This window comes from Ailuropoda melanoleuca, chromosome X (assembly GCF_002007445.2).
Source record: "Ailuropoda melanoleuca isolate Jingjing chromosome X, ASM200744v2, whole genome shotgun sequence".
Lineage (NCBI taxonomy): Eukaryota > Metazoa > Chordata > Mammalia > Carnivora > Ursidae > Ailuropoda > Ailuropoda melanoleuca.
Genome location: NC_048238.1, coordinates 98,063,147 through 98,076,350, shown reverse-complemented (window position 1 = coordinate 98,076,350; position 13,204 = coordinate 98,063,147). Strand labels below are relative to the sequence as shown.

At 48.4% G+C, this 13,204-nt stretch overlaps 1 protein-coding gene across 1 annotated transcript; it reads right to left on the bottom strand.

Moving 5' to 3' along the window:
• Positions 1 to 1,695: 1,695 nt before the first annotated feature.
• CD40LG (CD40 ligand) lies at positions 1,696 to 13,204 on the bottom strand. The gene is made up of 5 exons (XM_002919917.4): positions 13,049 to 13,204; positions 11,119 to 11,250; positions 7,298 to 7,352; positions 5,369 to 5,431; positions 1,696 to 2,875 (listed from the first exon to the last, which is right to left on the bottom strand). The coding sequence occupies exons 1-5, from the start codon at positions 13,202 to 13,204 to the stop codon at positions 2,499 to 2,501; spliced, it is 783 nt and encodes a 260-aa protein (XP_002919963.1). The 3' UTR covers positions 1,696 to 2,498.

Genomic DNA, 13,204 nt, shown 5'->3' with positions numbered 1-13,204 from the left:
GGGAAACACTGAAAGTGGACCCCATTGTGTTGGGGGAAAGATGAGGAGTTCCATTTGGATGCATTGGGTTTGAGGGGACAAACTCCAGGAGGCAGGTCAGAACCAAAGGCATAAGGGTGGTGGTTGAACCCATGAGCTGGGGGGGGAGGTGGGGAGACAGCCCACTGTGAGCATGTGGGACAGGAAGAGAAGAGGGTAAAGGGTGGGACCGGTGTTCTTGGAAAGGACAAGGTGACCTCATGAAGAAGTAGTCCCAGAGGTTGACGGCAGTTGGCTAGGTGAGGTTGACGTGCAGGGGAAAGTTCTGGACGGGAGCTATGGAAGGTGTCTTTTAGTGAGCAGTAGGAAGCATGGGAGCAGAAGAAATAGACTAGAAAATGTAGTTTTTGTATCTATAGCATTCCTTTTGATAACAGATATCGTTAGCAACTTGGTGACCAGACGCAGAGATAATTGGGAGATAGGATGTCCGAGGAAGAAGAAGGTAGGGTGAGGTGTGAGGGTAATATTTAAATCAGGGTGTGTGAGTATACGAAGACTATAAAAGTTTCGTCCGGGCTGCACATGGATTCCCTTCGCAGGAACCCTACGAAAGGGGTAATGCCACTTGCCCACTCCCACCCCCGTGTCTCACCCCTGCGAGCTGGGCAAGTATGGCTGTCTCCCCAAAGTGGGCACTCAGCCACCGTGAGGAAGGGAAAGTCATGGCCCATGGATTGTCTCTTCTGTCTGGACTGGGCCAGGCCCTCTTCTCAGCTGGACCTGGGGTCCTGACCTTCCTAAGGGAGCCTCATACCTATGAGAATATTATGACCAATGTCTCCTTGCTGCCATGGCCGCTGCCCCGCTTCCTTCAAGCGTCCTGTGCAGAGGACGAGGCTGTAGATGGATCTTCACTCCGGAGGACAAGACAGTACTGAGGACATATCCATGAGTCCCTGAATCAACCAGTGTCACCTCTGCTCATACCAAAGTTCTCTCGTTGAAGACGGTATGCAGCCGAGCAATTTCAACGAGCACGATTGCGGCCTTGTGTTAGAAATTCCTGCTAGAACGTCTTCAAAGTGACTCAGCCCAGGAGGGGCTGTGTGGTCCACGGGAACGAAGAGCAGAGCTGGTGGGCAGAGTGGACCCCCGCCTCCTCATTCCCCTTTCTCATTCCTACAGTAAGATTTTCCTGCTTGAACCTCTGGTGTTTGCTTTAAGCAACGCACTCGACCAGTAAAGATGAACGAGCCACTCTGGGTTTCTTGGAGGAGACCAAAAATAGCTCTGTTGGCTTCAGTGGAAGAACGGGGGGCCAGTACCTCTCCCCAGTTTGTTCCAGCTCCGTTTCCTCTCGCCCAAGATAGGACCACCTAGCCAGCTAGTAAAGAGATAAGCAACGGCTTCTCATGGAAGGCCCTCCCTCCAGCCTCGCTTAGCTGTGATTAATCAAGAACAGAAAGTCTCTTTTTCATCCAGAGCTGGCTGGAAATAAAGACCCAGATTGCTTTTCACCAAACGAGCTTCGCACCATCCATCAAAGCCTATCGCAGACTGCCAGGGAGTGTGCCGTCGCCAAGATACTTTGTGGCGTAAGAAGCTTGAGCGCCAAGTTCACGAACACATCACAGAGGTTGGGAAGAACCCCTCCAAATGGCTCCTCCGCCTCCCCCAACCCCGCCGAGGGCTTTAGGTGCTAGATGACAACGATAACGTTAAGGGCACTTTATTATTCAAAAAAATAAATAACAAGATCATCACAAGTTCACTCTGGAAACAATGGAGACTGCAGGTAGATACGAGAGATTTCCTTTAAATACAGTCATTCCGGGAGGAGGAGTGGGCAGCCTCCGAGCCGCCGCCTCTGCTCTCCCCTCCCGCCTACAGGGGTGGCGACGCGACAGGGTTGAAATAAGATAACCGAATAGCAACAGCCTGACTGTGTGTGTCTGGGGGGGCGGAGGAGGGAGAGAATGAGTGTCAGGGCGGCTGGTGGGGGCAGGGTTTTTCAGTTCTCCGCTGCATCAGACTTTCTAGAGCCTGCCCCCTCCATCGGGGCGGCTGGGACCCAGGGTCCGCCGGGACCGACGGCGAGCTGAGGCTCCCCGTTGCCCTTTCGCATCTTCACTGGGAAATCAAATACATTATCCACTGGAAGACACTGCATGCAAAGAAACGAAACGGAACTTAGACTAACGATCTGCTGTTTACTCAGAATCCAATCTGCGCATAATGGTCTCGTCTTTTCATGGGACTCTCTGGATGTCTGCATCAGTGGGCCTGCTGCTTCCAGAATATAAACTCTTACGGACCCGGGCCTGCCGGGGCTTCACCGCCCCGAAATTCCCTTCCTGCAGCCCTACATGCCTGGGGGTGTATAATAAATAGTTCTCCACGAGGAGGATCCTAGGGTTATAAATAGGCAGTTCGACAGGGGGTGGTCTTCACTGCTCTTTGCTGTATTCTGAAGACCACCAGCACGAGCTCGGCCGCAGCCTGCGAGGGGCCGCTGTTCAGAGTTTGAGTAAGCCAAAAGACGTGAAGCCGGTCCCATGGCTCACTTGGCTCGGATCAGTCACGTTGACGAACACCGAAGCACCGGGATGCAATTCAAAGACTCCTCCCAAGTGGATAGATTGTTGCCCGCAAGGTTTGGAGGAGCTGCGGGGGTTTGCAGCCCTGAGTAAGACTCTCTCGGATCCGCTCGGGGAATTCAGGCAGAGGCTGGCTATAAATGGACCTTGACTCGAAGTCGCCCGGTTGGAACAGAAGGTCACTTGGGCATAGATGTAATAGAGTCCTTGTCTTTTCACGGCCAGCTGTTTCCCATTTTCGAGGGTTACCAGGTTGCTGCTGATGGTGTAGTAGCCTTTCGGGGCCCACTGGAGAACTGTAAGGGAGAGGGGGCATTGGTGGTGAGGTGAAGCACGCATGGGTCCCACTCCAACAGAACATAGACTTTCCTGTTCGATACTGGCTTCCTATACGCCTGGAAGTTTGGGGCGCCAGGGATTCTTAAGTCTCTGGGGGAGCTGGGGCTGACTGATCTGCAGGGGTATGCATACTTAGGAGATACTCAGACAAAAGCCTTGCCGATAGGAGCACTGCTATCTCGCCTTCCTCGGGTTTCACAAAATCAAAGAGTTGCCAGTCTCTGTAGCTCAGCTGACAAAAGGAAAGACCCCATTTCTTCCTACCTGCTCGTGCTGTCGCAAACCCGACCTGCCTCCCACAGCAAGGACTAAAATTAGGCAAGGGAGTATGAAACTGAACCTGCCGTCTCCCTGGGTGTTTTCATCTTCCATTGTAGTGGGCGCCACCAACTTGAAAGTGCCTGTGTTCTTGTGGCTGAACCCGAGTACCCACCAACCGTGGGCCATTTTCTCGGCGGGGATGTTGAGTGGGTTCAAAGTAGTGTGTGCACCCGATTTCAAATCTCAGCTCCCACAGCGAGCTAGGCTGCCGGGCGCGGGGGTTGGGGAGAAGTGAAAGTACTGATCATTTGCTTCCTTGAGCCCTTTTTAAAAATTCCTGTTTGGCAATCTATCGGGTGTGAGATGCAGGCTGTGAAGACTCATCTTTTAGTAACAGGAAAGGCATCCTGAAATGTCTGACATTTCTTGGCCCTCCGGACCACTCCAGAAATGACGCTTCCTGATGATGTTTTCACTTTCAGGCCATGTGAGAAGCCAAGGGCAGTTTCTCTATCTTCAAGAGCACTGGGATTATCTTGGTAAATCCGTACCTAGTCTTTGTCCTTGCTGTGGGAAGCAGACCTAGCTTGTGGCAGCGTGGCCAGGCAGGAGTGGGGGGTTTGGGACTGGAGGAGGGGTGAGGAATGTTACTGTCTTCACATCTGATCCCCTGGGGACCTCCTGGGAGGCGGACCGAGAGATGCTGGGACCCTATCGACCCTTGGCCTTTTGGCCGAATCTGAGGGCCATGAAATCTATCCAAGGGCAAGGATTTCTGTGCCCGTGGGCAAAGACCAGCAGGAAGCTACTCTTTTAGGTGGTGTCTGTGTTGCAGTCAAGCAATCCGGGTGTGCAAGTGTCATGTGGACTGCCACCCTGGACAAGCCAACACAGCTGGGATGTTCTCCTGTAAGTGTATTTTCTGACAATGGCTACCTGGCAGAATTATTACATATGGTAGGAATAACTGGTATTAATGAAGGGCTTTCTGCGACTCTTCCGACATCTAAACCACAGTAAAGGAAGCTAAGGAATGGCACGTTCCATTTGTCTAACGAGACAGTATGACCTTCTTCCATAGCAGCTGATCTGATGCTGAGGGTCACCCTGTGAGATAAGTGAGGTGGCACATGGCAGTAAAGCGACTTGCCCAAGGTCACCTAGCAAGTGGTAGACACGGTTCTAAAATCTCAGTTCAAAAACTTCCTTTCCAGTGCTCTTGCTTCCTTGTCATGATCCGTGATAACCACGTATGTGTTACGCCCACTGAGAAGCCCAGGCTGCCTCAGAGATGGGGCGGTGTCTCCTCTCTGTCTCTGTCTCTGTCTCTGTCTATCTCCCTCATTGTATGTGTGTTTCTCTCTCTCTCCCCCACACACTCACACACACACACACACACACACACACACACACACACACACACACTGTTGAGAACTCCTTTCTGGAGCACTGCTAAATTTTTCCAAGACTGCTCTGATGCCCTCAGACTGCATTTATCTAGCGAGGGGGTTTCGTGCTCGCAGGCATGTTTCCATCCATTTATCAGATGCGACACATTCTCCGGCACCAGCTCTCTCAAGGTAGGGGTTTGGGAAAAAAGATCTAAGAGCTAGAATGATGGCAGAACGTATATGGAAATAAACTCATTCAGACGTGAAAAGATTACAGTACGTCGTCTGTTGTTACTTCATTGGAAAATCTAACGTCCTGGCACCTATTGATCTTTGCAGAATGATTTTACCTTTAATTTCCCTGAGGTTGGCCCCCGTGAGGCTGGGGTTAATCATACAGGGATTGACAGATGGCAGGAAGTACCCCCTGAGGCCCATTTACACACAGCGAAGAGGGGTTAGCATGAAGGATGGTCCCAGCCAGGAGGTCACTACCTGCCATCTCGTCTATGTTCTCAGAATAATGGTCCCTCCACCCAGCAATTCATCATTTAGAATTGGCCATTGAGCAAGAACATAATGAGAACATCGGGATTGCTTCCCACCTCCTTTTGTCCCTCCAAGTCCCATCTGTGCATCTGAGCTCACTTTGAAGACAAAGGAGAGCATATGAGAGGTGTATGGGTGGGTTGGTAAATTGGGCCCCAGAGGAAGAGAGGAGCCTGGTCATTAGGCTGCCCTGCTTCCACATCCCAGCCTTCCTGCCCGGGTGACCGGTCCAGGATGCTTCGGACTTACCGGACGCCGTGTTACTCCTGGCCTCGCTTATGACGTGGGCTGCAATTCGAGGATCTTGATCACCTGGAATGAAACCAAAAGCCAGCTGTCAGGCCAAAGCAATACAACGCTGCCCACAGAACTATTTGGTCTAGTTCCACAGCTATGTCTTAGAGACCGGGCTTAAGCAGGTTATGCAAAAGGAAGAGCACAACGGTCCAAAATCCCCTGTCACAGGGAAAGCTGGTTTCTAGAATCTGGACAACCGAATTGGCTATTTGCACTGATCCCATTCTTCTAATGGGTATTCAGGACCTGACTCCCCTTAACCTAAAACTTCTGGTCTTCGTGAAACATACTTTGAATCTTGCTGTTAGAAACAGCTCCCGTCCATTGGGAATCTCACTGGGCCCCAAGGTGGTGTCTGCCCGCTTAGCTCGTCTGACACCAACAGGGTCTGACATGGTCAAGCAACTGGCCGAACTATTGCACCTAGCTCAGGTTGTTTCTCCTGTAAAAACGTCACTCTTTAGTTAGATGTGCCGATATCCTATGTGTGGAGACGGTGTGGAAGCTTCTTTTTTTCCTCTTCCAGGAATGAGCCTGCTGTCAGACTTTGTAGGTGCCCTATAAATAGTGAACCAAATTGCATGACCTAGATAACCAGTTGTATTTAGTTGATCCTTTTCCTGAAGACTGCTAGGCAACAACCACGTGCATCGTTTCCTCAAATTTCACTGTAAGTCACGGACAACATGGTACCGCTCGATACATCTTACAGTCATTCTGAAGACGGAAACTTCATGGAGATCAGATGACCCACTGCATCCAAAGCAATGGTTAAAGCAAGCTCTGAGTACTCTCCTTGCCTCAGAAAACAGTATCTATCTCTATATGTATATATTTCTTTGTGTGTATTAATTTGCACAAGCCGTAGCATCGTTTTCACTGGCATTAGAATAACACTTGTCCGCCAAGTGTTGGGAGATCTCTCCCATCTCAGCTGCTCGACTCACTCCAGACATTATTATGATGTTTGGGGTGCTAAATTCTAAGAGGAACAGGAAGAGGAAAAGCCCCAGAAAGAGTCATGGGAGGAACAGTGGAAGACACTGGGGAGGTTTAGCCTGGAGAAGAAAAGGCTCGGGGGCCATGATTGCTGTTTACAACATCTGGACAGCTGCTGCCTAGAAGAATTCTCCTTTGCTTAGTATGGCCCCAAAGAGCAGAACTGGGTCCAGTGAGTGGAGCTTATGCAAACAAATTTCAACTCCAAAGGAGAAAAGACCTCTCTCTGAATAGTATAGTAATCTTATTATAATTATTAGAGCCATTCAAAGTTGGACCAAGATGATTAATGAGCTAAAAGGTGCCTAGGCATGTTGGATCAGAAGCCAGATGGTCAGTGCTGTCGTGAAGGAGATTTGTGCTTCTGTGGGTGGCGCTGTGTTTGAGAACCTCCCCTTACAGTCAAGATCCCTTCCAACCCTGAGATGTTTGATGTGTTCTGACATCAAGAACAGGGCAAAGACTAGAACACTGTCACACAGAATCATTTCTGGATCGCAGACACTCCACTGGCCACGGTTCCCCACGAGAAAACTATTATCACTGAGCGATGCATGCCCGCGATGACTTTCTTGTCATCTTATCCTCTGTGGGTGGCACCAGGCTCTATGGTTGCTTTGATGAAGATATTGAAAATAGTGGCATTTCTTCATTCTTGGCGTTGTCAGCATCAAAGGAGCACAGCCTGCCCCACACATGTGCACATACAAAGCCTTTCCAAATCACAGACGTTAGAGAAGGTGTCGATTTGGCCGCTGTGGTCCTCTTTTATTTCCAGGGCCAAAAGTTCCCTAATTCAACACCTGGGCTGTTCAGTGTGATGAGCCTAGAGCTTCTCTTTCGGGTTTAAGTATTCACAAAAATTGATGAATAGCAACCTACCTTTTTGCATTGCAACGCTGTTTTCTTCCTTCACTTCTTTGTTTAGCATTATCTCCTAGAATAAGAATCATGGCAAAAGGTCATTTTGACAGGAAACCTGGTGTGGGGTTTTAGAAGTGTCATTCATTTGGTATCCGTCATGACTCTATTGCCTGTTCCTGGTGAGGATTATCACATGGACTTAGATCCTGTCATTAATTCCATCATAGCGATTGGGAGCCCGTGGCTCTGACAGATGAGCTGACAGCCCAGAAAGCCCAGGGGTGAGCCTGGAGGCAGGATCGGGGCCCTATTATCTCCACTGCAGTGCTCTCTCCAGACCAGAGGCTGTGACGCTGACCCTTCCTATGACCCCAGCCTCCCTGCCTTTGACGGGTATTGACAAATAATGCTGAATGGGGAGATGTTTCTACCTTGGGAACTGGTATATAGAATATTATTAAACATAAAGCAAGGCATGTATCTATTAAAATAAAATTGGTCTGAAATCTCTTAGGAAATGGTAATAGTACCTTTGACCTTGGGAAGAAATTCCAGACTACAAACAGACCCTCAGGCATTTTTTATTGTCTTGTCCCTGTCGAGGGGATGAGGGGATTCTCTCACAGCTGTTCGCCTTCTGGGGCCTGAATATATTTAGAATAATCAGCATATAGGAAACCCAGGTAATCTCCCAATGATGCTGGTGTCCAAAGGCAAATGCAACACTTCTTAAATGGCTTTTTTTCACTTAGCAAATGGGCAAGTTCACAGGCACGGCCATCAACACAAGCAGGAAGGGAATCGGGGCTACGGCTGCCATTTTAAAGATACTGAGTACAAGGCTGGTATGAGGTCACCCAAGGAGTCTGAGGCCGAAGCCAAGAGCAGAAACTCTGAGATCAAGTGCAGAGGCCGGCTTAGCTCACGCCATCACCCTGGGCTCTAAATACAAGGGTGGAGCACAGTGGTATTTTCACCTCTCATAATCAAAGTCTTGGGTGCCTTCCCACTACTGGACTCCATTTTCTACGGGGCCCTTCCTTTCCGTCCTTCCCCGGAAGGAATTAGTGTCAGGACTGTTGAGCATCCTGCCGAAAGCTAGGCTTGGTTGCCAGATGTGAGGGTGTAAGTCACGGAGCTCTACCGGGGAGCTTGCGCCTCGAAATGCTCACAGGGGCTACAGGCCTTCAAGTTTCCACTTGAGCTGAGAAAGTGCGGTGACAGGAAAATGTTTGTGAGACAGCCAGTAAACAAATGAGTATTTAGTGTCTTCTCAAAAATGGAGTGTGATGATCGAGGTTGAGATACTTTTAGGCTACGTGGTTGCATTGGTGTAGGGTTTGGCCAAGATGAAAACGTGAAGTCAGCAAGGTTTGTCTTTTATGTGCCCAGCCTTGCCTTTCTGTGAACTTTCCCTCAGCCACACTCCCCAGAGCCCTTTTCCCCCCTTCCTTCACTCCCCACCTTGACTGAAAGACTTTTTAAAGTTGGCTTTTCAGAAAATCTCAGATTAGTTATTTCTCTCTTACTGGGAAGTCTATGTGGCAGATATGGACAGGGTGACCTTTACCTTAAAAAGGAAATGCTTTGCCCCCCAACAAAGACCTCTCAGGCTTCGGGGGGCAGACGACCCTGGAACTGACCAGTCTAGCGGGGTGGGGTGAGTAGTAAGTTTTACCGTGAAATTACACTCTTCAAGATGCTGCCTGCACTTACCCTAGCATAAGCCCCCGAATCCCATCTTCCCCTCAAAGTGACAGCTTGGTGCTTCCTGCCTCAGGACCTAAGGAGTTATCGTCACTAAAGCTGTCCAAACAGAGCTTGGTGACCACTCAGTAGGGACTGTGGGGAGAAGACTGAAGTCCTGGGTTGCTCATTGGATCTGGTGACTTCTAAGACCCCTTCAAGTCCCATTATTTAGAACCCCCAAATTCAAACCTTTGGTTGCCCTGGACCAGTCAGACCGTGAAGCCCAGAAGGAAAGCCTGCTAACACTCATGAAGAATAATAAAATCCAATTTGGGGTTACTCTGCTGGTGGCCGGTTGGATTTTTTTTTTTAAGTCCAAAATACTATTTAGAATGAGAAATTTGGGAGAATGGATACTGGAAAGGGGGTCAGTCTTCGGGGGAGGACTGAGTAGCCGGAGGACTCTGTGACACATGGCACTGACTAGGACCCCGCCCCTGTGGCCATCGAGGCGAGGGGCTTCCTCTGCCTTACGTAAGGAGCCCTGGTTGACATGCCTGAGAAGGTCTGTCACTTTTTTCATGCAAGCATAAGCAGAGAGACCAAGCCCCCTGTTTGCCTTCTCCTATCCTGGGTAGCTGATTTGGGAAGCTTTACGTATCTGATCTGAAATAAAGCACCAGAAATTGGCCGTTGAACTGTAAGACTCTCAGTAAGAAAGAGAGAGGGAAGGGGAAAACCAGCAACACTCTCACTGGCTCGGAGGGAACGCAAGGCTGATCATATAATTACAGAATGTCAGAGCAGATAATCTCAGCCCTCTCATTTATAGATGAGAAAACAGGGAAGGTGAAGCCATTTGCCTGAGGTCGCACAGCCAAGCACATTAAATATCCCATAAATATTTCGATAATTAACTGTTGTTCTGAAAGTGGCTTTCTTCACATTTTAATTCACCACACCTCCCAATACCCTAGAGTACTGGCCAGAATCCTCGGACAACCAAAGAAGCTCAGCTCATTTCCAAGTTTGCCCAACACAGAGGAGTCTTCATCTAAAACCTAGATTAGTGTCAGGAACGCAAAAGCCCGCAGCAGATTTGGGCTGCATTCTGATTCCTGTAGGCGACCCAGGAATAGGCCGTTAGCATCTTTGAGCTGGAGGACAGGAATAAACTCAGAAATAAGATCTCAAGCCCTTTACTCCTGGGTTAAATTATACATTATTTATATGCAAGAACTAACTGCTGTTGGTTTATCCAGATTACCCAACACACCTCCCCGCCCCCCGCCAGCTTGGCACGGGGCTGCCTTCAATGTGGAGAGCTGCCTCCTTTTCACCACCCCGAAGTGAGCTGAAGATGGGGCAGAGGGTGGGGATTCAAGTGAAATTTGCTTCTCCTCATCAAAAGGCTGAGCACACCCTTGTCAAGAAGCCTTAGAGTGTCAGTACCTATTACAGGCCCCAGTGACTGCAGTGAAGCCTCACAGGGGCCTCCGTCCACCTCAGGGCTTGGCCGGCCCTATGGTGGACTGGCCTCATGAGCAAGTGGTGTTCTGTGGGGTCTGGTCTGAGCGGCACCGAGAAAGTCCATCCGCCTTTCCCCACAGCTCTCCTCACAATAAAAGGGAAAGATCTCACTTTCATGGCACCTGAAATTCTGTCAGGAGAGAAGCGTTCGTTCATGTGTGAGAGCCCCAGCCTTTGGAAGTCCCTACTACCCTCAGTAAAGACAGGCCCGCGCCCTGGGGCCGGCCAGTGATTCTCGCTCCCGTGGGAAATGGGGACCCAACCATGGGTCCACAGTGACAAGGCAGCAAGTTTGGGATGGAAAGATAAGAAAATACCAAGGGCCAAACTCAATGTGTTTCATAATGTTCACAGGGGCAGCTGCGTGTATTAGCCCCATGAGAAGATCTTTTGTTCCTCTCTAGAACATTCCATGAATGTGCACACTTGCAATTTTCCTTTCCCTTTGAGGTAGGCTTCACTTTTCCTTTTTTCTTATTGGCTACAGATACCGACGGATATACGTACACACACATGAAAGTATGGCTTCCACACTTCTACATTTTCAGCGTTCATTCCCTGACCCAGCAAAAGCAGTGAAACGTTTCAATGACCCCTTAATCAACAACTGAGCTCCTTACCTTGAGAAAAGCTTCAAACCGGCTTTTAATTTCCTCACAGTTCAGTAAGGACAAGGACCCCTCTCCTTTGTTGCATTTCTGTAACGTTTTCATGAACACAAAATCTTCGTAAAGATTCCGTTCATCTTCTATCTATTTGTGAAATAACAGGGACATGAGAAACATAACTCTGGAGAACGCGGCTAATGAGGTCTCCCTCCACAATCACTTCCATGGCATCAGTAACAGCAGGAGGATTTTGCAGATACAAATGGGGGATAAAAGTTATTATACCGGATTATTGTTATTTGGCATCAGACGTTAAAAAAATCAACAAAAGCCAGCAATGAACATGTCCTATTACCCGAAACTCTAGGTAGGAATCACAGCTATTCTAATAAAATTTCATTACGAAGCGTACATTTTGTCCTCATTGCTCCGTAACGATCGGTCATCGTGGAGCCAGTGTATAAAATCGTTCTGAACTGAGCTCAGTTGCCCACTTCATTTTATTTGGTGCCCCAGTGCTTTATAAAAAGAGTTAATTTGCAATGTGTGTCAATTTACTTGGGTTCTAATTACATCTCTCTCTTTTTAACTTTAGCATTTGTGGAAAACATTTGCATTTTTAAGGAAACCATCTTTCATCCCCAAAGTTAATGAGAGATTTTATTTTCCAGTGTCTTAGAATAATTCAATGTATGGAATTCACTTGTATAATCAACTGATTCTGGGCCATTTTCTTGTTTTAAAATGAAATGTTTAGATTCAAAACAAGATCCACTTAGCCAGCGGCTGCCACTGTCATGAAGAGCACACCTCAATGCTTCGGTAGATGTGGTCGCTGCTTCCCCCCCCGCCAGAGGCTAGGCTTAGGTCCAGGCATTTGATTGACAGAGCCCACCAGGCCAAACACGAACAACCAGACCCAGAACCCTGCTCTTTACTGAACGAAAATCTGAGTGAACCAGGGAGTTGCCTCAACCATCACTGCCCCTCTTTATCCTGATGAAAACCCTCATGGCATTAATTCTAGGATGAGATCCCAGAGAGGGCATTCAAACATCCCCGAGAAAACGCCGTCTCCAGATGCTAGTACATCCACAATTCCCACATCCAGACTTATAAGAACAGCCAGATAACTCATCAAATTTCTCCTTTTCATATATGATTGCCGTTCCGTTGGTACAGTCAATAATGCCCCTCAGTGGAAGTGGGTAAACACACCGAAATGGGACAAACCCCAACAGTTCTTTTGTCCGGAGAATGCAAACCTTCCTCCTAAGTTACTCTACTGTTTTGTTCCCGTAAGCCCAGCCACTTGAGAAGGTAAGACATCTCAGAGGGAAACTGAGCTGATCGCAACTACGATCAATGTTTGAAAAGTTATAGAGAGAATGCCGCTTTTACTATTAAGACTGCAAATTCCAGACTTTTCCATGTCTGTGCTAATCTGAAACACTATGAAGTTTCAGATCAAATTCATACTCTCCTTCTCTAGGTAGCAATTAAAAAAAGTCGTCTCCATCAGAACAAGTTTACTTTCTAAGCAAAACTTCAGCAAATAATTATTTGCTCACTTTGCACGGGGCTCTGTTCTAAGCTGGTTACAAGGCCAAATTCATTGAATCTCTGAGTACCGTTATCTTCCCCGTTTCTCAGATGTGGAAGCTGAGGCCCAGAAATAGAGAATAACTTGGCCTGGATCGCAGAGCTAATAGGGGACAGAGTCAAGGTTTGAACCTGGGCAGTCTGACTCCAGAGCCCAAGCTCTCGACCAGAGACAAGAACAGGAGACCTTACAAACTAGATGACAAACACGCCTCGAGACCGTTTTAGCTATGTGGGTTCCCATCTCTGTCCATCATCTGGGTAGAAGTAAAACCAGTCAACCCGCAAATCAATAAGGACCCCCCAACTCGAGTTAACAAGGGCTCCTGGTTCAGCTTACCTTGTCCAATCTTCTGTGAAGATACACGGCAAAAAGTGCTGACCCAATCATCTGGGTGATGAGAAAACCAGTAAGTAAATACATAAAAATTTTCATACTGACGGGTGGTCCAGTGGCCACAGATCGGGGAGCAGTTTGGCTATGTGTTTCGATCAT